Source organism: Anomalospiza imberbis, unplaced genomic scaffold, assembly GCF_031753505.1.
Source record: "Anomalospiza imberbis isolate Cuckoo-Finch-1a 21T00152 unplaced genomic scaffold, ASM3175350v1 scaffold_331, whole genome shotgun sequence".
NCBI lineage: Eukaryota > Metazoa > Chordata > Aves > Passeriformes > Viduidae > Anomalospiza > Anomalospiza imberbis.
In genome coordinates this window covers 30,975-56,890 of record NW_027099951.1, presented here as the reverse complement: position 1 = coordinate 56,890, position 25,916 = coordinate 30,975, and the positions used below count along the sequence as shown (strand labels likewise).

The 25,916-nt window shown below is 56.2% G+C and overlaps 1 protein-coding gene across 1 annotated transcript in view; it reads left to right on the top strand.

Annotated features, from left to right (window-relative positions):
* Positions 1-133: 133 nt before the first annotated feature.
* Positions 134-25,916, top strand: part of LOC137466614 (myosin-binding protein C, fast-type-like) — a gene marked incomplete at its 5' end in the record, with an annotated part of 41,786 nt that continues 16,003 nt past the window's right edge. The window contains 18 exon segments of the mRNA XM_068178290.1: positions 134-215; positions 4,532-4,600; positions 4,603-4,679; positions 5,345-5,439; positions 7,065-7,087; positions 8,144-8,192; positions 8,810-8,869; positions 11,169-11,368; positions 13,292-13,424; positions 14,378-14,502; positions 14,802-14,907; positions 18,604-18,770; positions 19,244-19,409; positions 21,251-21,357; positions 22,828-22,857; positions 23,771-23,910; positions 24,300-24,459; positions 25,326-25,430. Coding sequence (XP_068034391.1) covers positions 134-215; positions 4,532-4,600; positions 4,603-4,679; positions 5,345-5,439; positions 7,065-7,087; positions 8,144-8,192; positions 8,810-8,869; positions 11,169-11,368; positions 13,292-13,424; positions 14,378-14,502; positions 14,802-14,907; positions 18,604-18,770; positions 19,244-19,409; positions 21,251-21,357; positions 22,828-22,857; positions 23,771-23,910; positions 24,300-24,459; positions 25,326-25,430 — 1,894 coding nt within the window.

Sequence of the window (25,916 nt, the reverse complement as noted above, 5' to 3'; positions counted from 1 at the left end):
GAGCCCAAGGATGATTTAGGTGAGTTTTTTTTCCCCCCTTCCCCCCAAATTTCTTGTGCCCCCCCCCCCACCGTGTTTATCCCCTCCCCCCCGATTTGGGGAGGGGGTTCCCCTGACCCCCCCTGACCCCCCCCCAGACGACCTCCACCCCCCCGAACCCCGAGATCCGGACGGGCTCTTCATCAGCAAACCCCAAAACATCCTGGTGGAGAGCGGTGAGGGGGGCTGGGGGGTCCGGGGGGGTTTGGGGGGGTCCTGGGGGGGGTTGGGTGGAATTCTGGGGGGTTTGGGGGGTCCTGGGGGGTTCCTGGGGGGATTTTGGGGGGCTCCTGATGGAATTTGGGGGGGTCCTGGGGGGATTTTAGGGGGTCCGGGGGGGATTTTGGGGGGGTCCTGGGGGGATTTTGGGAACCCTGAGGTGTTTTGGGGGGTTCTGGGGGAATTTTTGGGGTCCTGGGGGGATTTTGGGGGGTGTCCTGGGGGGATTTGGGGGGGTCCTGGAAGGTTTTTGGAGGGATTTTGGGGGGGGGGGGGGGGGTTGGGGGGTCCTGGAAGGTTTGGGGGGGATTTTGGAGGGTCATGGGGGGTCCTGGGGGGATTTTGGGGAACCTGAGGGGTTTTGGGGGCATCCTGGGGGGATTATGGGTGGAATTTTGGGGGTTTAGGGGGTCCTGGGGGGGTCCTGGGGGGATTTTGGGGAACACTGAGGGGTTTTGGGTGAGTCCTGGGGGGATTTTGGGGAGTTTGGGGGGATTTTGGGGGGTTTGGGGGAGTCCTGACGGAATTTGGGGGGGTCCTGGGGGTTTGGGGAACCCTGAGGGGTTTTGGGGGGTCCTGGGGGGATTTTGAGGGGGGTCCTGGGGGATTCTGGGGAACCCTGAGGGGTTTTGGGGGGTTCTGGGGGAATTTTGGGGGGTTCGGGGGGGTCCTGACGGAATTTGGGGGGGGTCCTGGGGGGTTTGGGGGAGTCCTGAGGGATTTTGGGGGAGTCATGGGGGGATTTTGGGGGGGTCCTGAGGGGTTTTGGGGGGTCCTGAGGGGTTTTGGGGGGTCCTGAGGGATTTTGGGTGGAATTTTTGGGGGGTTTGGGGGGTCTTGGGGGGATTTTGGGGAACCCTGAGGGGTTTTGGGGGGTCCTGGGGGGATTTTGGGGGGTTTGGGGGGGTCCTGAGGGATTTTGGGGAGTCCTGGGGGGATTTTGGGGGGTCCTGGGGGGATTTGGGGGAACCCTGAGGGGTTTTGGGGGGTCCTGAGGGATTTTGGGGGAGTCCTGGGGGAATTTTGGGGGGTCCTGGGGGGATTTTGGGGGAATTATGGGGGGATTTTGGGGGGTCCTGGGGGGATTTTGGGGAACCCTGAGGGGTTTTGGGGGCATCCTGTGGGGGATTATGGGGGGTCCTGGGGGGGTTTTGGGGAGTCCTGAGGGATTTTGGGTGGAATTTTGGGGGGTTTAGGAGGTCCTGGGGGGGGTCCTGGGGGGATTTTGGGGAGTTTGGGGGGATTTTGGGGGTTTGGGGGAGTCCTGATGGAATTTGGGGATGTCCTGGGGGGTTTGGGGGGGTCCTGAGGGAATTTGGGCGGTCCTGGGGGGATTTTGGGGGGGTCCTGGGGGGATTTTGGGGAACCCTGAGGGTTTTGGGGGGTCCTGGGGGGATTTTGGGGGGGTCCTGGGGGGGTCCCGGGGGGGTTTGGGGGGTCCTGGGGGGATCTTGGGGGGGTTTGGGGGGGGTCCTGACGGAATTTGGGGGGGTCCTGGGGGGATTTTGGGGAACCCTGAGGGGTTTTGGGGGGTCCTGGGGGGTTTGGGGGGTCTTGGGGGATTTTGGGGAGCCCTGAGGGGTTTTGGGGGGGTCCTGAGGGATTTTGGGTGGAATTTTGGGGGGTTTGGGGGGTCTTGGGGGGATTTTGGGGAACCCTGAGGGATTTTGGGGGGTCCTGGGGGAATTTTGGGGGGGGGTTGGGGAGTCCTGAGGGATTTTGGGGGAGTCCTGACAGATTTTGGGGGGGTCCTGGGGGATTCTGGGGAACCCTGAGGGGTTTTGGGGGGTCCTGAGGGATTTTGGGGGAGTCCTGGGGGGATTTTGGGGGAATTTTGGGGGGATTTTGGGGGGGTCCTGGGGGGAATTTGGGGAACCCTGAGGGGTTTTGGGGGGTCCTGAGGGATTTTGGGGGAGTCCTGGGGGGATTTTGGGGGGTCCTGGGGGGATTTTGGGGAACCCTGAGGGGTTTTGGGGGGGTCCTGAGGGATTTTGGGGTGTCCTGGGGGGGTCCTGGGGGGATTTTGGGGGGTTTGGGGGGGTCCTGACGGAATTTGGGGGGGTCCTGGGGGGTTTGGGGGGGGTCCTGAGGGAATTTGGGCGGTCCTGGGGGGATTTTGGGGGGGTCCTGGGGGGATTTTGGGGAACCCTGAGGGGTTTTGGGGGGTCCTGGGGGGATTTTGGGGGGTCCTGACAGATTTTGGGGGGTCCTGGGGGGGGTTGTGTGGAATTCTGGGGGGTTTTGGGGGTCCTGGGGGGGGTCCTGGTGGGATTTTGGGGGACCCTGAGGGGTTTTGGGGGGTCCTGGGGGGATTTTGGGGGGGTCCTGGGGGGTTTGGGGGAACCCTGAAGGATTTTTGGGGGAGTCCTGGGGGGATTTTGGGGGAATTTTGGGGAGATTTTGAGGGGGTCCTGGGGGGATTTTGGGAACCCTGAGGGGTTTTGGGGGGGTCCTGAGGGATTTTGGGGTGTCCTGGGGGGGTCCTGGGGGGATTTTGGGGGGTTTGGGGGGGTCCTGACGGAATTTGGGGGGGTCCTGGGGGGTTTGGGGGGGTCCTGAGGGAATTTGGGCGGTCCTGGGGGGATTTTGGGGGGGTCCTGGGGGGATTTTGGGGGGGTCCTGGGGGGATTTTGGGGAACCCTGAGGGGTTTTGGGGGGTCCTGGGGGGATTTTGGGGGGTCCTGGGGGGTTTGGGGGGGTCCTGAGGGAATTTGGGGGGTCCTGGGGGGTTTGGGGGGTTTGGGGGGATTTTGGGGAGCCCTGAGGGGTTTTGGAGGGGGTCCTGAGGGATTTTGGGTGGAATTTTGGGGGGTTTTGGGGGGTCTTGGGGGGATTTTGGGGAACCCTGAGAGGTTTTGGGGGGTCCTGGGGGAATTTTGGGGGGGTTTGGAGGGGTCCTGAGGGATTTTGGGGGAGTCCTGGGGGGATTTTGGGGGGTCCTGGGGGGATTTTGGGGAATTTTGGGGGGATTTTGGGGGGGTCCTGGGGGGATTTTGGGGAACCCTGAGGGGTTTTGGGGGCATCCTGTGGGGATTATGGGGGTCCTGGGGGGGTTTTGGGGAGTCCTGAGGGATTTTGGGTGGAATTTTGGGGGGTTTAGGGGGTCCTGGGGGGGTCCTGGGGGATTTTGGGGAGTTTGGGGGGATTTTGGGGGGTTTGGGGGAGTCCTGAGGGAATTTGGGCAGTCCTGGGGGGATTTTGGGGGGGTCCTGGGGGGATTTTGGGGAACCCTGAGGGGTTTTGGGGGTCCTGGGGGAATTTTGGGGGATTTGGGGGGGTCCTGAGGGATTTTGGGGGAGTCCTGGGGGGATTTTGGGGGGTCCTGGGGGATTTGGGGAACCCTGAGGGGTTTTGGGGGGTCCTGAGGGATTTTGGGGGGAGTCCTGGGGGGATTTTGGGGGAATTTTGGGGGGATTTTGGGGGGGTCCTGGGGGGGAATTTGGGGAACCCTGAGGGGTTTTGGGGGGTCCTGAGGGATTTTGGGGGAGTCCTGGGGGGATTTTGGGGGGTCCTGGGGGGATTTTGGGGAGTCCTGAGGGATTTTGGGGGGGTCCTGGGGGATTCTGAGGAACCCTGAGGGGTTTTGGGGGGGTCGTGGGGGATTCTGAGGGGTTCTAGGGGGATTTTGGGGGGTCCTGGGGAATTTTGGGGAGCCCTGAGGGGTTTTGGGGGCATCCTGGGGGGATTTTGGGGGGGGTCCTGGAAGGTTTTGGGGGGATTATGGGGGGTCCTGGGGGGGGTTTTGGGGAGTCCTGAGGGATTTTGGGGGTCCTGGAAGGTTTTGGGGGAGATTTGGGGGTCCTGAGGGGTTTTGGGGAGATTTTGGGGGATTTGGGGGGGTCCTGGGGGGATTTTGGGGGGTCCCGGGGGGCGGTTTTTGGGGTTTTTTTAGATTTTTTTTGTTTTGGTTTGGTTTGGTTTTTTTTGTTGTTGTTTTTGTTTTTGTTTTTTGGGGTTTTTTGGGTTTTTTTTTTAGATTTTTTTGGGGGTTTTTTTGTTTTTGGTTTTTTTTTTTTGTGTTTGGGTTTTTTTTGTTTGTTTTTTTTGGGGTTTTTTTTAGATTTTTTGTTTTGTTTTGATTTTTTTTGGTTTTTTTTTTGTTTGTTTTTTGGGGGTTTTTTGGGGGGGGGTTTTTTGGGGGTTTTTTTTGGGGGGTTTTTTTAGATTTTTTTTGTTTTGTTTGTTTTTTGGTTTTTTTTTTTTCGGTTTTTCGGGGTGTTTTTTGCTGTTTCCCTGTGGTTTTTGCGTTGCCGAGTGACCCGCGCCCTCGCAGGCGGGGACGTGCTGGCCGTGGCCCGCGTGGACGGCGCGCAGCTCCCAGTTAAACCCAGCATCAAATGGTTCAAGGCAAATGGCTCGAACTGGGAGCCAAGAGCGGCGCCCGCTTCCAGTTCCGGGAGAGCTGCGACAAGGAGAGCAAGGTGGGAACTGGGAGCACTGGGAGCACTGGGAGGGACTGGGAGGGACTGGGAATGAACTGGGAGGGACTGGAGTGATTGGGTTATACTGGGAGGGACTGGGAATGAACTGGGATGGACTGGGAGGGGACTGGTTATACTGGGAGGGACTGGGAATGAACTGGGATGGACTGGGAGGGATTGGGAGGGACTGGGTTATACTGGGAGGGACTGGGAATTAACTGGGATGGACTGGGAGGGATTGGGTTATACTGGGAGGGGTTAAAGGGGGATTAGGAGGGAACTGGGAGGAACTGGGAGGGACTGGGTTATACTGGGAGGGATTGGGAATGAACTGGGAGGGGATTGGGAGGGGACTGGGTTATACTGGGAGGGACTGGGAATGAACTGGGAGGGGATTGGGAGGGGACTGGGTTATACTGGGAGGGACTGGCAGGGATTGTCTCACCTGTCCCAGGTGTTCATGTTCTCACCTGTCCATTCTCACCTGTCCATTCTCTTCTCACCTGTCCGTTCTCACCTGTCCATTCTCTTCTCACCTGTCCGTTCTCACCTGTCCGTTCTCACCTGTCCATTCTCTTCTCACCTGTCCGTTCTCACCTGTCCGTTCTCACCTGTCCCAGGTGTTCATGTTCTCACCTGTCCGTTCTCACCTGTCCCCCGCTCAGGTGTTCACCTTCGAGCTGGCCATCTCCAAGGTGGTGCCCGGGGACCGGGGCGATTATCGCTGCGAGGTCACGGCCAAGGACAAGAAGGACAGCTGTTCCTTCACATCGACGTCGAGGGTGGGCCCCAAAAACACCCAAAATCACCCCAAAATTACCCCAAAATCACCCCAAAATTAACCCAAAAATATCCCAAAAATATCCCAAAAATATCCCAAAATAACCCCAAAAATATCCCAAAAATATCCCAAAATTCACACCTAAAATCCCCCCGGGCACCCGCTGCTCCTTCAACATCGACGTCGAGGGTGGGCCCCGAAAACACCCAAAATTAACCCAAAATTAACCCAAAATCACCCCAAAAATATCCCAAAAATATCCCCAAATAACCCCAAAAAATATCCCAAAAATATCCCAAAATTAACACCAAAAATATCCCAAAAATATCCCAAAATTCACACCTAAAATCCACCCGGGCACCCGCTGCTCCTTCAACATCGACGTCGAGGGTGGGCCCCAAAAACACCCAAAATCACCCCAAAATTAACCCAGAATCACCCCAAAATTAACCCAAAAATATCCCAAAATTAACACCAAAAATATCCCAAAAATATCCCAAAATTCACACCTAAAGTCCCCCCGGGCACCCGCTGCTCCTTCAACGTCAACGTCGACGTCGAGGGTGGGCCCCAAAAACACCCAAAATCACCCCAAAATTAACCCAGAATCACCCCAAAATTAACCCAAAATTAACCTCAAAAATATCCCAAAAATATCCCAAAATTCACACCTAAAATCCCCCTGGGCACCCGCTGCTCCTTCAACATCGACGTCGAGGGTGGGCCCCAAAAAACACCCAAAATGAACCCAAAATTAACCCAAAATCACCCCAAAATTAACCTCAAAAATATCCCAAAAATATCCCAGAATCACCCCAAAAATAACCTCAAAAATATCCCAAAATTAACCCAAAATCACCCCAAAATTAACCCAAAAAATATCCCAAAATTCACACCTAAAATCCACCCGGGCACCCGCTGTTCCTTCAACGTCGACGTCGAGGGTGGGCCCCGAAAACACCCAAAATCACCCCAAAATTAACCTCAAAAATATCCCAAAAATATCCCAAAATAACCCCAAAAATATCCCAAAATTAACACCTAAAATCCCCCCGGGCACCCGCTGCTCCTTCAACATCGACGTCGAGGGTGGGCCCCGAAAACACCCAAAATCACCCCAAAATTACCCCAGAATCACCCCAAAATTAACCCAAAAATATCCCAAAAATATCCCCAAAATATCCCAAAATTAACCCAAAAATATCCCAAAATTCACACCTAAAACCCCCCCGGGCACCCGCTGCTCCTTCAACATCGACGTCGAGGGTGGGCCCCGAAAACACCCAAAATTAACCCAAAAACACCCCAAAATTAACCCAGAATCACCCCAAAAGTAACCCAAAATTAACCTCAAAAATATCCCAAAAATATCCCAAAATTAACCCCAAAAATATCCCAAAAATATCCCAAAATTCACACCTAAAATCCCCCCGGGCACCCGCTGCTCCTTCAACGTCAACGTCGACGTCGAGGGTGGGCCCCAAAAACACCCAAAATCACCCCAAAATTAACCCAGAATCACCCCAAAATTAACCCAAAATTAACCCAAAAATATCCCAAAAATATCCCAAATTCACACCTAAAATCCCCCTGGGCACCCGCTGCTCCTTCAACATCGACGTCGAGGGTGGGCCCCGAAAACACCCAAAATCACCCCAAAATTACCCCAAAATCACCCCAAAATTAACCCAAAATCACCCCAAAATTAACCCAAAATTAACCCCAAAATGACCCAAAAAGAACCCCCAAAACACCCTGAGAACATTTGGGACGTTTTGGGGACTTTTGGGGACATTTTGGGGAGATTTCGGGACATTTTTGGGGACATTTGAGGAAATTTTGGGGACATCTGGGGAGATTTGGGGAGATCTGGGGACATTTTGGGAACATTTGGGGGATATTTTGGGGAGATTTGGGGACACTTTGGGGAGATTTGGGGACATTTTGGGACATTTTGCGGACTTTTGGGGACATTTTGGGGAGATTTGGGGACATTTTGAGACATTTTGGGACATTAGGGGACAATTTGGGGACATCTGGGGAGATTTGGGGACATTTTGCAGACTTTTGGGGACACTTTGGGACATTCTGGACATTTTGGGTCATTTTGGGTCATTTTGGGGACATTTTGTGACATTTTGGGGACATTTTGGTACATTTTGGGGGCATTTGGGGACATTTTGGGACATTTTGGGGGGATTTGGGGACATTTAGGGAGATTGGGGGACATTTTGGGACATTTTGGGGACATTTTGCAGACTTTTGGGGACACTTTGGGGACATTCTGGGACATTTTGGGACATTTTGGGGAGATTTGGGGACATTTTGCAGACTTTTGGGGACATTTAGGGGAGATTGGGGGATGTTTTGGGACATTTTGGGTCATTTTGGGGACATTTTGTGACATTTTGGGGACATTTTGGTACATTTTGGGGGCTTTTGGGGACATTTTGGGACATTTTGGGGGGATTTGGGGAGATTTTGGGACATTTTGGGACATTTTGGTACATTTTGGGGGCATTTGGGGACATTTTGGGGGATTTGGGGACATTTAGGGAGATTGGGGGACATTTTGGGGGGATTTGGGGACATTTAGGGGAGATTGGGGAACATTTTGTGACATTTTGGGACATTTTGGGGACATTTTGGGGACATTGGGGGTCTGACGCCCCTCTCCCCCCAGCCGGCCGCCCCTCGGGCTCGGACAATGTGCTCCAGGCCTTCAAGAGGACGTGAGTGTGGGACCCCCCCCCAAAATCCACCCCGGGACCCCAAAAATGTCCCCGGAACCCCAGAATCCCACCCAGGATCCCCCAAAAACCACCTGGGACCCCAAAAACCCCAAAACCCCACCCGGGACCCCCCAAAATCCACCCCGGGACCCCAAAAATGTCCCCGGAACCCCAGAATCGCACCCGGGATCCCCCCCAAAATCCCAAAACCCCCCACCCGGGACCCCAAAAATCTCCCAGGACCCCAAAATCCCTCCCGGGACCCCAAAATGTCCCCGGGAGCCCAAAATCCCCATGGGACCCCCCCAAAATCCCACCCGGGATCCCCCAAATCCGCCAGATCCCCCCCAAAATCCCACCCAGGGACCCTCCTGGACCCCAAGACCCCCCTGGGGACCCCAAAATCCCACAAAAATCCCCTAAAAATCCCTTCAAAACCCCCCAAAATCCCACCCCTGGGGACCCCCAAAATCCCCCCAAAATCTCCCCAAAATCCCCCCAGGGACCCCCCAGAATTCCCCTAAAATCCTCCCCAGGGACCCTCCTGGACCCCAGGACCCCCCCGGGGACCCCAAAATGCCCCAAATCCCCCCAAAATCGCCCCCAAAATCCCCCAGGAACGGCGCCAAGGACGAGACGGCCGGAGAGCTGGACTTCAGCGGGCTCCTGAAAAAGAGGTGGGGAGGAAGAGGAGGGGGAGGAAGGGCAGCGGGAGGAGGAGGAGGAGGAAGGGCAGGAGGAGGAGGAGGAGGAGGAAGGGCAGGAGGAGGAGGAGGATGAGGAAGGGCAGGAGGAGGAGGAGGATGAGGAAGGGCAGGAGGAGGAGGAAGAGGAGGAAGGGCAGGAGGAGGAAGGGCAGGAGGAGGAGGAAGAGGAGGAAGGGCAGGAGGAAGAGGAGGATGAGGAAGGGCAGGAGGAGGAAGAGGAAAGGCAGGAGGAGGAGGAAGAGGAGGAGGAGGAAGGGCTGGAGGAGGAAGAGCAAGAAGAGGAAGAGGAAGGGCAGGAGGAGGAAGAAGAGGAAGAAGGGCAGGAGGAGGGGAAGGAGGAGGAGGAAGAGGAGGGGGAGGAAGAGCAGGAGGAGGAGGAGGAAGAGGAAGGCAGGAGGAGGAGGAAGAGGAGGAGGAGGAAGGGCAGGAGGAGGAGGAAGAGGAAGGGCAGCAGCAGGAGGAAGAGGAAGGGCACAGGAGGAAGAGGAAGAAGGGCAGAAGGAGGAAGGGCAGCAGGAGGGGGAAGAGGAGGAGGAAGAGGAAGGGCAGGAGGAGGAAGAGGATGATGAGGAGGAGGAAGGCTAGGAGGAAGAAGGGCAGGAGGAAGATGAAGAAGGGCAGGAGGAGGAGGAGGAAGAGGAAGGACAGGAGGAAGGGCAGGAGGAGGAGGATGGCATGAAGATGCCAATGGGGATGGGATGAAGATGACTTTGGGATGAGGATGAGGAGGACAGGGATGGGTTGAGGATGAGGATGATGAGGATGAGGACGAGGATGAAGGTGAGGATGAGGATGAAGATGATGAGGATGAGGAGGACAGGGATGGGATGAGGATGAGGATGATGAGGATGAGGACAGGAAGGGGGTCGAGATGAGGACAACCTTGGGATGAAGATGATGAGGAGGATGAGGATGAGAATGAAGGTGAGGATGATGAGGATGAAGGTGAGGATGAGGACAAAGATGATGAGGATGAGGATGACCTTGGGATGAGGATGAGGATGATGAGGATGAGGACAGGAAGGGGGTCGAGATGAGGACAACTTTGGGATGAAGATGATGAGGATGAGGACAAAGACGAGGATGATGAGGATAAAGATGATGAGGATGAGGATGAAGGTGAGGATGAAGATGAAGGTGAGGATGAGGATGAAGATGATGAGGATGAGGATGACCTTGGGATGAGGATGAGGATGATGAGGATGAGGACAGGAAGGGGGTCGAGATGAGGACAACTTTGGGATGAAGATGATGAGGATGAGGACAAAGACGATGAGGATGATGAGGATAAAGATGATGAGGATGAAGGTGAGGATGAGGATGAAGGTGAGGATGAGGATGAAGGTGAGGATGAGGATGACCTTGGGATGAGGATGAGGAGGACAGGGATGGGATGAGGATGAGGATGATGAGGATGAGGACAGGAAGGGGGTCGAGATGAGGACAACTTTGGGATGAAGATGATGAGGATGAGGACAAAGACGATGAGGATGATGAGGATAAAGATGATGAGGATGAGGATGAAGGTGAGGATGAGGATGAAGGTGAGGATGAGGATGACCTTGGGATGAGGATGAGGAGGACAGGGATGGGATGAGGATGAGGATGAGGACAGGAACGGGGTCAAGATGAGGACAACTTTGGGATGAAGATGATGAGGATGAGGACAAAGACGATGAGGATGAGAACGATGAGAATGAAGGTGAGGATGAGGATAAGGATGAAGGTGAGGATAAGGATGAGGAGGATGAGGATGAGGACGAGAATGAAGGTGAGGATGATGAGGATGAAGGTGAGGATGAGGACAAAGATGATGAGGATGAGGATGACCTTGGGATGAGGATGAGGAGGACAGGGATGGGATGAGGATGAGGATGATGAGGACAGGAAGGGGGTCGAGATGAGGACAACCTTGGGATGAAGATGATGAGGATGAGGACAAAGACGATGAGGATGAGAACGATGAGAATGAAGGTGAGGATGAGGATGAAGGTGAGGATGAGGATGAAGGTGAGGATAAGGATGAGCAGGATGAGGATGAAGATGAGGATGATGAGAATGAAGATGAGGTTGTGGACGAAGATGATGAGGATGAGGATGACCTTGGGATGAGGATGAGGAGGACAGGGATGAGATGAGGATGAGGATGATGAGGATGAGGACAGGAAGGGGGTCGAGATGAGGACAACCTTGGGATGAAGATGATGAGGACGAGGACAAAGACGATGAGGATGAGGATGATGAAGATGATGAAGGCGACGCTCCGCAGGGAGGAGCAGGCCGAGGAGGTGAAGAAGAAGAAGAAGGACGACGAGGAGGACACGATCCCGCCCGAGATCTGGGAGCTCCTCAAGGGCGTCACCAAGAAGAGCGAGTACGAGCGCATCGCCTTCCAGTACGGCATCACCGACCTGCGCGGCATGCTCAAGCGGCTCAAGAAGATCAAGGTGGAGCCCAAGAAGAGCGAAGGTGGGAGGAATTTGGGGAAAATCGGGGGATTTTGGCAAAATTCGGGTGATTTTTTGGAGTTTTTGGAGGAATTTTGGGAAATTTAGGGTTTTTTAGGGGGGGAATTTTGGGGTTTTTTTTGGGAAATCCGGGGGGATTTTGGGGGATTTTGAGGAGGCTCAAGCGGCTCAAGAAGATCAAGGTGGAGCCCAAGAAGAGCGAAGGTGGGAGGAATTTGGGGGAAAATCGGGGGATTTTGGGAAAATTCGGGAATTTTTTAGCATTTTTTGGAGGAATTTTGGGGAATTTTTGGGAAATACAAGGGGATTTTTGGGGGATTTTGAGGAGGCTCAAGCGGCTCAAGAAGATCAAGGTGGAGCCCAAGAAGAGCGAAGGTGGGAGGAATTTGGGGGAAAATCGGAGGATTTTGGGAAAATTCGGGAATTTTTTAGCAATTTTTGGAGGAATTTTTGGGGAATTTTTGGGAAATCCAAGGGGATTTTTGGGGGATTTTGAGGAGGCTCAAGCGGCTCAAGAAGATCAAGGTGGAGCCCAAGAAGAGCGAAGGTGGGAGGAATTTGGGGGAAATTCGGGGGATTTTGGGAAAATTTGGGAATTTTTTAGGAATTTTGGGAGGAATTTTGGGGAATTTTGGGAATTTTTGGGAAATGCAAGGGGATTTTTGGGGGATTTTGAGGAGGCTCAAGCGGCTCAAGAAGATCAAGGTGGAGCCCAAGAAGAGCGAAGGTGGGAGGAATTTGGGGAAAATTCGTGGGATTTTGGGAAAATTCGGGAATTTTTTAGGAATTTTGGGAGGAATTTTGGGGAATTTTTGGGAAATCCAAGGGGATTTTTGGGGGATATTGAGGAGGCTCAAGCGGCTCAAGAAGATCAAGGTGGAGCCCAAGAAGAGCGAAGGTGGGAGGAATTTGGGAGAAATTTGGGGGGTTTTGGCAAAATTCGGGTGATTTTTTGGAGTTTTTGGAGGAATTTTGGGAAATTAGGGTTTTTTAGGGGGGAATTTTGGGGTTTTTTTTGGGAAATCCGGGGGGATTTTGGGGGATTTTGAGGAGGCTCAAGCAGCTCAAGAAGATCAAGGTGGAGCCCAAGAAGAGCGAAGGTGGAGGAATTTGGGGAAATTCGGGGGATTTTGGGAAAATTCGGGAATTTTTTAGGAATTTTTGGAGGAATTTTGGGAAATTTTGGGGAATTTTTGGGAAATCGAAGGGGATTTTTGGGGGATTTTGAGGAGGCTCAAGTGGCTCAAGAAGATCAAGGTGGAGCCCAAGAAGAGCGAAGGTGGGAGGAATTTGGGGAAAATTCATGGGATTTTGGGAAAATTGGGAATTCTGGATGGATTTTGATGGATTTGGGAGGAATTTTGGGGTTCCCTGAGCTCACCTGTCCCCCCTGAACCCCTGCTTGTTCCCTGAGGAACCTTTTGGGGTGCTGTCGGATTTGGGGGATTTTTGGGTAATTTTGGGGTTCCCGGATGATTTTTTGGAGTCCCTGGATGATTTTTCGGGGTTCCCGGGTGTTTTTTGGGGGTTCCCAGGTGATTTTTGAGGTTCCCAGATGATTTTTTGGGGGTTCCAGGGTGATTTTTAGGGTTCCCAGGTGATTTTGAGAAGTTCCCAGATGATTTTTTGGGGTTCTCGGGTGGTTTTTTGGACTTCCTAGATGCTTTTTGGGGTTCCCGGCCATTTGGAGGTTCCCGGGTGATTTTTGGGGTTCCCAGGTGATTTTTGGGGTCCCCTGCGCTCACCTGTCCCCCGCAGCCTTCACCTGGCAGTCGAACCCCTGAGGAACCTTTTGGGGTGCTGTCGGATTTTGGGGATTTTGGGGCAATTTTGAGGATTTGGGGGTGATTTTGGGGTGATTTTGGGGTTCCCGGATGATTTTTTTTTGGGGTTCCCTGAGCTCACCTGTCCCCCGCCCCTCCAGCCTTCATCCGGAAGCTGGACCCCGCCTACCAGGTGGACAAGGGCAACAAGATCCGGCTGATGGTGGAGCTCAGCAACCCCGACCTGCCCCTCAAGTGGTACAAGAACGGGCAGCTCATCAAGCCCAGCAACAAGTGAGTGCCCAGGTGTGCCCAGGTGTGCCCAGGTGTGGCACAGGTGTGGCACAGGTGCCCCTCAGCCGTCCCCCAGCTGTCCCCAGTTGTCACTCAGACACCCCCAAGTGTGTCCCAGGTGGGCAAAGGTGCCCCCAGATGTGCCCAGGTGTGGCACAGGTGTGCCCAGGTGTGGCACAGGTGCCCCTCAGCTGTCCCCCAGCTGTCCCCAGTTGTCCCTCAGACACCCCCAAGTGTGTCCCAGGTGGGCAAAGGTGCCCCCAGGTGTGTCCAGGTGTGGCACAGGTGCCCTTCAGCCGTCCCCCACCTGTCCCCAGTTGTCCCTCAGGCAACCCCAGGTGTCCTTAGACACCCCCAAGTGTGTCCCAGGTGGGCAAAGGTGCCCCCAGGTGTGGCACAGGTGTGCCCAGGTGTGGCACAGGTGGGCACAGGTGGGCACAGGTGCCCCTCAGCCGTCCCCTAGCTGTCCCCAGTTGTCCCTCAGACACCCCCAAGTGTGCCCCAGGTGGGCAAAGGTGCCCCCAGGTGTGCCCAGGTGTGGCACAGGTGTGCCCAGGTGTGCCCAGACGCCCCCAAGCGTGTCCAGGTGCCCCCAGGTGCCCCCCTAGGCACGCCCATGTATGCCCAGGCATCCCCAGGTGTGCCCAGGTGTGTCCCAGCTGTCCCCAGATGCCCCCTAACCATGCCCAGGTGTGTCCCAGGTGTCCCCAGGTGTCCCCAGGTGTCCCCAGATGCCCCCCTAGGCGTGTCCAGGTGCCCCCAGGTGTGCCCCGGTGCCCCCCTAGGCACGCCCAGGTGTGCCCAGGCGTGCCCAGGTGTGTCCCAGGTGTCCCCAGGTGTCCCCAGGTGTCCCCAGACGCCCCCCTAGGCATGTCCAGGTGCCCCCAGGTGTGCCCTGGTGCCCCCCTAGGCACGCCCAGGTGTGCCCAGGCGTGCCCAGGTGTGTCCCGCAGGTACGTGTTCGAGAACGTGGGGCTGAAGCGCATCCTGACCATCAACAAGTGCTCGCTGGCCGACGACGCCGCCTACGAGTGCCGCGTCAACGACGAGAAGAGCTTCACCGAGGTCTTCGTCAAGGGTGAGCACCTGGGCACAGCTGGGCACACCTGGAGGGCACCTGGGGTTACCTGGGGGGCACCTGGGGGGGTTTGAGGGCATCTGGGGGGCACCTGGGCACACCTGGGGGCACCTGGGGGTTCGAGTGCTGCATCAATGAGAAGAGCTTCGTCAAGGGTGAGCACCGGGCACACCTGGGCACACCTGGGGGTACCTGGGGGGGCACCCCTCACCTGTCCCCTGTCCCCTCACCTGTGACCCCTCCCCTGTAACGCCTCACCCGTGTCCCCTCACCTGTCCCCTGTCCCCTCACGTGTCCAGAGCCGCCCGTGACCATCGTGCAGGGCCCTGAGGACCAGCAGGTGGTGGTGGGCGAGCGCGTGGTGCTGGAGGCCGAGGTGTCCGAGGAGGGCGCGCAGGTCATGTGGTACGGGCAGCGCCGGCCGGCCGGACGTCCGTGTGTCCGGCTGTCCGTGTGTCCGTGTGTCCAGCTGTCCGTGTGTCCGTGTGTCCGGCTGTCCGTGTGTCCGTGTGTCCGGCTGTCCCTGTGTCCAGCTGTCCGTGTGTCCGTGTGTCCGGCTGTCCGTGTGTCCGGCTGTCCCCTGTGTCCGGCTGTCCGTGTGTCCGGCTGTCCCCTGTGTCCGTGTGTCCAGCTGTGTGTCCATCTGTCCCTGTGTCCAGCTGTCCGTGTGTCCAGCTGTCCGTGTGTCCGTGTGTCCGGCTGTCTGTGTGTCCATGCATCCGTGTGTCCAGCTCTCTGTCCGTGTGTCCGGCTGTCCCCTGTGTCCGTGTGTCCAGCTGTCCGTGTGTCCGGCTGTCCCCTGTGTCCGTGTGTCCAGCTGTCCGTGTGTCCATGCATCCGTGTGTCCAGCTCTCTGTCCGTGTGTCCGGCTGTCCCCTGTGTCCGTGTGTCCGGCTGTCCCCTGTGCCCGTGTGTCCAGCTGTCCGTGTGTCCGGCTGTCCCGTGTCCGTGTGTCCGGCTGTCCCCTGTGTCCATGCATCCGTGTGTCCAGCTCTCTGTCCGTGTGTCCGGCTGTCCCTGTGTCCGTGTGTCCGTGTGTCCATCTGTCCGTGTGTCCGGCTGTCCGTGTGTCCAGCTGTCCGTGTGTCCATGCATCCGTGTGTCCAGCTCTCTGTCCGTGTGTCCGGCTGTCCCCTGTGTCCGTGTGTCCGGCTGTCCCCTGTGTCCGTGTATCCAGCTGTCCGTGTGTCCGGCTGTCCCCTGTGTCCGTGTGTCCGGCTGTCTGTGTGTCCATGCATCCGTGTGTCCAGCTCTCTGTCCGTGTGTCCGTGTGTCCCCTGTGTCCGTGTGTCCGGCTGTCCCCTGTGTCCGTGTGTCCCCTGTGTCCGTGTGTCCGGCTGTCCCCTGTGTCCGTGTGTCCCCTGTGTCCGTGTGTCCGTGTGTCCCCTGCGTCCGTGTGTCCGGCTGTCCCCTGTGTCCGTGTGTCCCCTGTGTCCGTGTGTCCGGCTGTCCCCTGTGTCCGTGTGTCCGGCTGTCCCCTGTGTCCGTGTGTCCCCTGTGTCCGTGTGTCCGGCTGTCCCCTGTGTCCGTGTGTCCCCTGTGTCCGTGTGTCCGGCTGTCCCCTGTGTCCGTGTGTCCCCTGTGTCCGTGTGTCCGGCTGTCCCCTGTGTCCGTGTGTCCCCTGTGTCCGTGTGTCCGTGTGTCCCCTGTGTCCGTGTGTCCGGCTGTCCCCTGTGTCCGTGTGTCCCCTGTGTCCGTGTGTCCGGCTGTCCCCTGTGTCCGTGTGTCCCCTGTGTCCGTGTGTCCGGCTGTCCCCTGTGTCCGTGTGTCCCCTGTGTCCGTGTGTCCGTGTGTCCCCTGTGTCCGTGTGTCCGGCTGTCCCCTGTGTCCGGCTGTCCCCTGTGTCCATGTGTCCAGCTGTCTGTGTGTCCATGTGTCCGTGTGTCCGGCTGTCCCCTGTGTCCGTGTGTCCGGCTGTCCCTGTGTCCGTGTGTCCGGCTTTCCGTGTGTCCGTGTGTCCGGCTGTCCCCGTGTCCATGTGTCCGGCTGTCCATCTGTCCAGCTGTCCGCGAGTCCAGCTGTGGCCGTCCGTCTGTCCAGCTGTGGCGTGCTGTGTCCGCGTGTCCATCCTGTGTCCATCCTGTGTCCATCCTGTGTCCACCCCAAATCCACCCAATGTCCCATCTCCACATCCACCCCATGTCCACCCCATGTCCACCCCATGTCCACCCCATGTCCACCCCATGTCCCACCCCGTGTCCACTCCGTGTCCACTCTGTGTCCACCCTTTGTCCATTCTGTGTCCATCTCTGTGTCCACCTGGTGTCCACCCCGTGTCCATCTCCACATCCAGCCATGTCCACCCCGTGTCCACCTGGTGTCCACCCCGTGTCCATCTCCGTGTCCATCCCATGCCCACCCGTGTCCATCCCATGGCGATCTCCATATCCACTCCATGTCCGCCTGGTGTCCACCCTGTGTCCATCTCCACATCCAGCCATGTCCACCCCAATGTCCACCCCGTGTCCACCTCGTGCCCACCTCAAATCCACCCCATGTCCATCTCCATGTCCACCCCCTGTCCACCTTGTGTCCACCCTTTGTCCATTCTGTGTCCATCTCTGTGTCCACCCCATGTCCACCCATGTCCACCCGTGTCCACCTCAAACCCACCCCATGTCCATCTCCATGTCCACCTTGTGTCCACCTCGTGTCCACCCTTTGTCCATTCTGTGTCCATCTCTATGTCCACCTTGTGTCCACCCCATGTCCACCCGTGTCCACCTCAAACCCACCCCATGTCCATCTCCACATCCACCCCCATGTCCATCTCCATGTCCACCCCGTCTGTCCAGCTGTGGCGTGCTGTGTCCGCGTGTCCATCCTGTGTCCATCCTGTGTCCATCCTGTGTCCACCCCAAATCACCCAATGTCCATCTCCACATCCACCCCATGTCCACCCCGTGTCCACCCTGTGTCCACCTTGTGTCCACCCTGTGTCCACCCCGTGTCCACCCCGTGTCCATCTCCGTGTCCACACCATGCCCACCCATGTCCAACCTGTGTCCACCCTGTGTCCACCCCATGTCCATCTCCATGTCCACCCCATGCCCACCCGTGTCCACACCGTGTCCACCCTGTGTCCACCCCGTGTCCATCTCCATGTCCATGCCATGTCCACGCCATGTCCACGCCATGCCCACCTGTGTCCACCCTGTGTCCACCCTGTGTCCACCCCGTGTCCATCCTTGTGTCCACCCCATGTCCATCTCCATGTCCACCCCATGTCCACCCCATGCCCACCCGTGTCCACGCCGTGTCCACCCTGTGTCCACCCCGTGTCCATCTCCATGTCCACACCATGCCCACCCCATGCCCACCCGTGTCCACTCCATGTCCACGCCGTGTCCACCCCGTGTCCATCTCCATGTCCACCCTGTGTCCACCCTGTGTCCATCTCCATGCCCACCCATGTCCAACCTGTGTCCACCCTGTGTCCACCCCATGTCCATCTCCATGTCCACCCCATATCCACCCTGTGTCCACCCCATGTCCATCTCCATGTCTATGCCATGTCCAACCTGTGTCCACCCTGTGTCCACCCCATGTCCATCTCCATGTCCACCCCATGTCCATCCCTGTGTCCACCCCATGTCCACACCATGCCCACCCATGTCCACACCGGGTCCACCCTGTGTCCACCCTGTGTCCACCCCATGTCCATCTCCACGTCCACGCCATGCCCACCCGTGTCCACCCTGTGTCCACCCCATGTCCATCCTTGTGTCCACCCCATGTCCATCTCCATGTCCACCCCATGTCCACCCCATGTCCACCCCATGTCCACACCATGCCCACCCGTGTCCACGCCGTGTCCATCCTGTGTCCATCTCCATGTCCACGCCATGCCCACCTGTGTCCCTGTGTCCACACCCATGTCCATCCTTGTGTCCACCCCGTGTCCATCTCCATGTCCACCCCATGTCCACCCTGTGTCCACCCCATGTCCGTCTCCATGTCCACACCATGCCCACCTGTGTCCCTGTGTCCACCCCATGTCCATCCTTGTGTACACCCCATGTCCATCTCCATGTCCATCTCCATGTCCATCTCCATGTCCACGCCATGCCCACCCGTGTCCACGCCGTGTCCACCCCGCAGGACGAAGGACGGCGTGGAGCTGACCCGCGAGGAGACCTTCAAGTACCGCTTCAAGAAGGACGGCAAGAAGCACTTCTTGATCCTCAACGAGGCCACCAAGGAGGACACCGGCCGCTACCGCATCATGACCAACGGCGGCGAGGCCGAGGCCGAGGTCATCGTGGAAGGTGGGACGTCCTCCGTGGTTCTCCGTGGTCCTTGGAGGTCCTGGGGGGTCCTGGAAGGTCCAGGAGATGTTTGAGGGTCATCTTGGAGAAGTTCTGGAGATCTCAGAAGGTTCCAGAGGAATTTGGGGTTCCTGGAGGGTCCTGGAAGGTCCAGGAGATGTTTGAGGGTCACCTTGGAGAAGGTCCTGGAGATCCCAGAAGATCCCAGGGAATTAGGAGGTTCCTATGATTTTTTGGGGGTCCCCATGGACTTTTTGGGGTCCCCGTGGATTTTTGGGGGGGTCCATGGGGATGTTTTGGGTTGCAGAGAAGCAGCTGGAGGTGCTGAAGACATCTCATGAGGTTCTCCAGATGTTCTCCATGGGTTCCTATGGATTTTTTGGGGGTCCCCATGGATTTTTGGGGGGTCCCCATGGATTTTTTTGGGGTCCCCATGGATTTTTGGGGGTCCATGGGGATGTTTTGGGTTGCAGAGAAGCAGCTGGAGGTGCTGCAGGGCATCGCGGACCTGACGGTGCAGGCCACCGAGCAGGCCGTGTTCAAGTGCGAGGTGTCGGACGAGAAGGTCACCGGCCGCTGGTTCAAGAACGGCGTCGAGGTGCGGCCCAGCAAACGCATCCACATCTCCCACACCGGCAGGTGAGACCCCGAAACCCCCAGACAATCCCCAAAATTCCCAAAAAATCCCAAAAATAAACCCAAAAAATCCCCCAAAAAATCCAAAAAAAAATCCCAAAAATAAACCCAAAAAAAACCCACAAAAATAAACCCAAAAAATCCCAAAAATAAACCCAAAAAATACCCAAAAAAAAAAAAAAATCCCAAAAATAAACCCAAAAAACCCCACAAAAATAAACCCAAAAAATCCCAAAAATAAACCCAAAAAATCCCCAAAAAAATCCAAAAAAAAAAAACCCCAAAAATAAACCCAAAAATAAACCCAAAAAACCCACAAAAATAAACCCAAAAAATCCCAAAAATAAACCCAAAAAATCCCCAAAAAAATAAAAAAAAAATCCCAAAAATAAACCGAAAAACCCCACAAAAATAAACCCAAAAAATCCCAAAAATAAACCCAAAAAATCCCCAAAAAAATCCAAAAAAAAAATCCCAAAAATAAACCCAAAAAAACCCACAAAAATAAACCCAAAAAATCCCAAAAATAAACCCAAAAAATCCCAAAAATAAACCCAAAAAATCCCCAAAAAAATAAAAAAAAAATCCCAAAAATAAACCCAAAAAATCCCCAAAAAAATCCAAAAATAAACCCAAAAAATCCCCAAAAAAACCCAAAAATAAACCCAAAAATAAACCCAAAAAAACCCACAAAAATAAACCCAAAAAATCCTGAAAATAAACCCAAAAAATCCAAAGAAATCCCAAAAATAAACCCAAAAATAAACCCAAAAATAAACCCAAACAATCCCAAAAATCAAAAAAAAAAAAAACCAAAAAAACCCAAAAATCCCAAATGGGATTGGATGGGAATTTTGGGGATTTTGGGATTTTTGAGTGGGATTTTTTTGGGATTTTGGGATTTTTGAGTGGAATTTTTTTGGTATTTTGGGATTTTGAGTGGATTTTTTTTTTTGATTTTGGGATTTTAGGGTGAAATTATTTTGGATTTTATGATCTTTGGGTGAATATTTTTGGGATGTTGTGATTTTTGAGTGGATTTTTTGGGGATTTTGGGATTTTGAGTGGAATTTTTTTTGGGATTTTGTGATTTTTGGGTGAAATTTTTTGGATTTTATGATCTTTGAGTGGATTTTTTTTGATTTTGTGATTTTTTTGGGTGATTTTTTTGGGATTTTGTGATTTTTGATTGGAATTTTTTGGGATTTTATGATTTTTGAGTGGAATTTTTCGGGATCTTGTGATTTTTGAGTGGAATTTTTTGGGATTTTTGAGTTAATTTTTTGGGGAGATTTTGTGATTTTTTGAGTGGATTTTTTGGGGGGATTTTGTGATTTTTTGAGTGGATTTTTTGGGGGGATTTTGTGATTTTTTGAGTGGATTTTTTGGGGGGATTTTGTGATATTTTGAGTGGATTTTTTGGGGGGATTTTGTGATATTTTGAGTGGATTTTTTGGGGGGATTTTGTGATTTTTTGAGTGGATTTTTTGGGGGGATTTTGTGATTTTTTGAGTGGATTTTTTGGGGGGATTTTGTGATATTTTGAGTGGATTTTTTGGGGGGATTTTGTGATTTTTTGAGTGGATTTTTTGGGGGGATTTTGTGATATTTTGAGTGGATTTTTTGGGGGGATTTTGTGATATTTTGAGTGGATTTTTTGGGGGGATTTTGTGATTTTTTGAGTGGATTTTTTGGGGGGATTTTTTGATTTTTTGAGTGGATTTTTTTGGGGATTTTTTGATTTTTTGAGTGGATTTTTTGGGGATTTTGGGGTTTTTCCCCGGGGATTTTTGGGATTTCGGGGATTCTGAGCCCCCCCAAACGCTGCCCCCCGTGCCCCCCAGGATCCACAAGCTGGTGATCGACGACGTGCGCCCCGAGGATGAGGGCGATTACACCTTCGTCCCCGACGGCTTCGCCCTCACCCTGTCGGCCAAGCTCAACTTCCTCGGTGGGCCGGGGGCACGGGGGGCGTTTGGGGGGCGTTTGGGGGGGATTTGGGGGCATTTAGGGGAAATTTGGGGGTGTTTGGGGGGTGTTTGGGGGGGATTTGGGGGCATTTAGGCGAAATTTGGGGGTGTTTGGGGGGCCATTTGGGGGGGATTTGGGGGCATTTAGGGGAAATTTGGGGGTGTTTGGGGGGTGTTTGGGGGGGATTTGGGGGCATTTAGGCAAAATTTGGGGGTGTTTGGGGGGCCATTTGGGGGGGATTTGGGGGTGTTTGAGCGTGTTTTGGGGGGATTTCGGGGAAATTTGGGGGTGTTTGGGGGGCCATTTTGGGGGTTTGGGGGGCACCTGGGGGTGTTTGGGGGCGTTTGGGGGCATTTAGGGGAAATTTGGGGGTGTTTGGGGGTGTTTGAGGGTGTTTGAGAGTGTTTTGGGGGGGGTTTTGGGGGATTTGGGGGTGTTTTGGGGGGGATTTCGGGGGATTTGGGGGTGTTTGAGGTTGTTCTGGGGGATTTCGGGGGATTTGGGGGTCTTTTGGGGGGATTTGGGGGTGTTTGAGGGTGTTCTGGGGGGATTTCGGGGGATTTGGGGGTGTTTTGGGGGGATTTCAGGGGATTTGGGGGGATTTGGGGGTGTTTTGGGGGGCTTTGGGGGTGTTTGAGGGTGTTTTGAGGGGGATTTCGGGGGATTTGGGGGTGTTTTGGGGGGATTTTTGGGGGATTTGGTTGTGTTTGAGGGTGTTTTAGGGGGATTTCAGGGGATTTGGGGGTGTTTTGGGGGGATTTGGGGGTGTTTGAGGGTGTTTTGGGGGGATTTCAGGGGATTTGGGGGTGTTTGAGGGTGTTTTGGGGGGGGTTTCGGGGGATTTGGGGGTGTTTGAGGTTGTTCTGGGGGTGTTTGAGGTGTTTTGGGGGGAATTCGGAGGATTTGGGGGTGTTTTGGGGGGATTTGGGGGGCTTTGGGGGTGTTTGAGGGTGTTTTGAGGGGGATTTCGGGGGATTTGGGGGTGTTTTGGGGGTGCTTTGGGGGTGTTTGAGGTGTTTTGGGGGATTTGGGGGTGTTTGAGGGTGTTTTGAGGGGGATTTCGGGGGATTTGGGGGTGTTTTGGGGGGATTTTTGGGGGATTTGGGGGTGTTTGAGGGTGTTTTGGGGGGATTTCGGGGGATTTGGGGGTGTTTTGGGGGGATTTTTGGGGGATTTGGGGGTGTTTGAGGGTGTTTTGGGGGGATTTCGGGGGATTTGGGGGTGTTTTGGGGGGATTTCGTGGTGTTGGGGGGCACTGGGGGTGTTTTGGGGAAATTTGGGGGGCATTTGGGGAAGTTGGGGGGGCACGTGGGGCAATGATGTCACGGGGGGCGTTTCTCCAATGACGTCACTGGGGAATTCCCGGTCGAGTCTCTTGGGAGTCCCGATGACGTCACCGGTGATGTCACGGGGTTTCTGACGTCACTAATCCCCCCTCCCCCGCCCACAGAGATCAAGGTCGAGTACGTCCCCAAACAAGGTGAGGGGGAGGGGACACCTGCGGGGACAGGGCACACCTGGGACACCTGGGGACACCTGGGGGGAGACACCTGGGGACACCTGGGACACCTGGGGACACCTCAGGACACCTGGGGACACACCTGGGATAGCTGGGGACACCTCAGGACACCTGGGGACACCTGGGACACCTGGGGACACACCTGGGGACTCCTGGGGACATCTGGGGACACCTGGGGACAGCTGGGGACACACCTGGGAACACCTCAGGACACCTGGGGACGCACCTGGGACACCTGGGGACACACCTGGGGACTCCTGGGACAGCTGGGGACATACCTGGGGACACCTGGGGACACACCTGGGGGGACACCTAGGGACACCTGGGGACACACCTGGGGGGACACCTGGGGACACCTGGGACACCTGGGGACACACCTGGGGGGACACCTGGGGACACCTGGGACAGCTGAGGACACACCTGGGGACACCTGGGGACACACCTGAGGACACCTGGGGACGCCTCCGGACACCTGGGGACACCTGGGGACAGCTGGGGACACACCTGGGGACACACCTGGGGACACCTGGGGACACACCTGGGGACAGCTGGGGACACACCTGGAACACCTGGGGACACACCTTTGAGGACAGGGGACAACTGGGAAACACCTGGGCACACCTGTTGGGACAGAGCACACCTGAGGGGACACCTGGGCACACCTGAGGGGACACCTGAGGGGACACCTGGGCACAGCTGTGGGGACACCTTGGCACACCTGAGGGGACACCTGGGCACAGTTGTGAGGACACCTGGGCACACCTGAGGGGACAGGAGAGCTGTGGGGACACCTGGGCACACCTGAGGGGACAGGGGACACCTGGGCACACCTGTGTGGGTCGGTGCCATCCCTGTCCCCCCCTTTTCCCCCCAGAGCCCCCCAAGATCCACCTGGACTGCTCGGGCCGGGACTCGGAGAACACCTTGGTGGTGGTGGCGGGCAACAAACTGCGCCTGGACGTGCCCATCTCGGGAGAGCCCCTGCCCACCGTCACCTGGACCAAGGACGGCCAGGTGAGCTCACCTGTGTGTCACCTGTGTCACACCTGTGTCACCCCTGTGTCACACCTGTCACACCTGTGTTATGCCTGTGTCACGTGCCACACCTGTCTCACCTGTCCCACACCTGTCCCACCTGTCCCACCTCTCTCACCTGTCCCACCTGTCTCACCTGTCCCATCTGTCCCACCTGTCTCACCTGTCCCACACCTGTCTCACCTGTCCCACCTGTTCCTCACCTGTCCCACCTGTGTCACCTGTCCCACCTGCCTCACCTGCCTCACCTGTCCCACCTGTGTTATCTGCCTCACCTGTCCCACACCTGTCCCACCTGTCCCACCTGCCTCACCTGTCCTCACCTGTCCCACCTGCCTCACCTGTCCCACCTGCCTCACCTGTCGCAGGAGTTCTCGGCGCGCGAGGGCCGCGTGCGGCTGGAGGCCAAGCACGAGCTCAGCAGTTTCGTCATCGAGAGCGCCGAGCGCGCCGACGAGGGGCGCTACGAGATCCGCGTCACCAACCCCGCGGGGGAGGACACGGCCGCCATCAACATCCGCGTCGTGGGTACGGCGCGCACCTGGGCACACCTGGGCACACACCTGGGCAGAGCTGGGAACACCTGGGAACAGCTGGGGGCACCTGGGGGCATCTGGGCACACCTGGGGACACACCTGGGAACAGCTGGGGGCACCTGAGCACACCTGGGGACACACCTGGGAAGAGCTGGGAACACCTGGGAACAGCTGGGGGCACCTGGGGACACACCTGGGCAGAGCTGGGAACACCTGGGAACAGCTGGGGGCACCTGGGGGCATCTGGGCACACCTGGGGACACACCTGGGAACAGCTGGGGGCACCTGAGCACACCTGGGGACACACCTGGGAAGAGCTGGGAACACCTGGGAACAGCTGGAGGCACCTGGGGGCACCTGGGGACAGCTGGGGACACACCTGGGAACAGCTGGGGGCACCTGGGGACACCTGGGGACACAGCTGGAAACAGCTGGGGGCACCTGGGCACACCTGGGGACACACCTGGGTAGAGCTGGGAACAGCTGGGGGCACCTGGGCACACCTGGGGACACACTTGGGAACAGCTGGGGGCACCTGGGCACACCTGGGGACACACCTGGGAACAGCTGGGGGCACCTGGGCACACCTGGGGACACAGCTGGGAACAGCTGGGGGCACCTGGGCACACCTGGGTACACACCTCGGCATACCTGAGGGCACCTGGACACACCTGGACATACCTGGGCACACCTGGGGACCCACCTGGGCATACCTGGGCACACCTGGGGACACTTGGGCACACTTGGGCAAACCTGGGGACACCTGGGGACACTTGGGCACACCTGGGGACCCACCTGGGCACACCTGTGGGCACACGGGAGGACACCTTGGCTCACAGGTGCGCCCTGTCCCCGCAGATGTCCCCGACCCGCCCGAGGCCGTCCGTGTCACCCAGGTGGGCGAGGACTGGGCCGTGCTCGTCTGGGAGCCCCCCAAGTTCGACGGGGGGCAGCCGGTCACAGGTGAGAGCCCATACCTGGCACCTGGGCACGCACCTGGATGTCCCCTCCTCATCCCCACTCCTGTCTGTTGTCTGTCCATGTGTCCTGTCCCACCTGTTCCTCACCTGTCTCACCTGTGCCTCACCTGTCCCTCACCTGTCCCATGTTACCAGGTGGGGAGGAAGAGGAAGGGCTCCCACTGCTGGATGAAGCTCAATTTCTGTCCCTCACCTGTCCCACCTGTCCCTCACCTGCCCCTCACCTGTCCATCACCTGTCTCACCTCTCTCTCACCTGTCCCTCACCTGTCCCACCGGTGCAGGTTACCTGGTGGGGAGGAAGAGGAAGGGCTCCCACTGCTGGACGAAGCTCAGTTTCTATCCCTCACCTGTCTCACCTGTCCCTTACCTGTCTCACCTCTCACCTGTCCATCACCTGTCTCACCTCTCTCTCACCTGTCCCTCACCTGTCCCACCTGTGCCAGGTTACCTGGTGGAGAGGAAGAGGA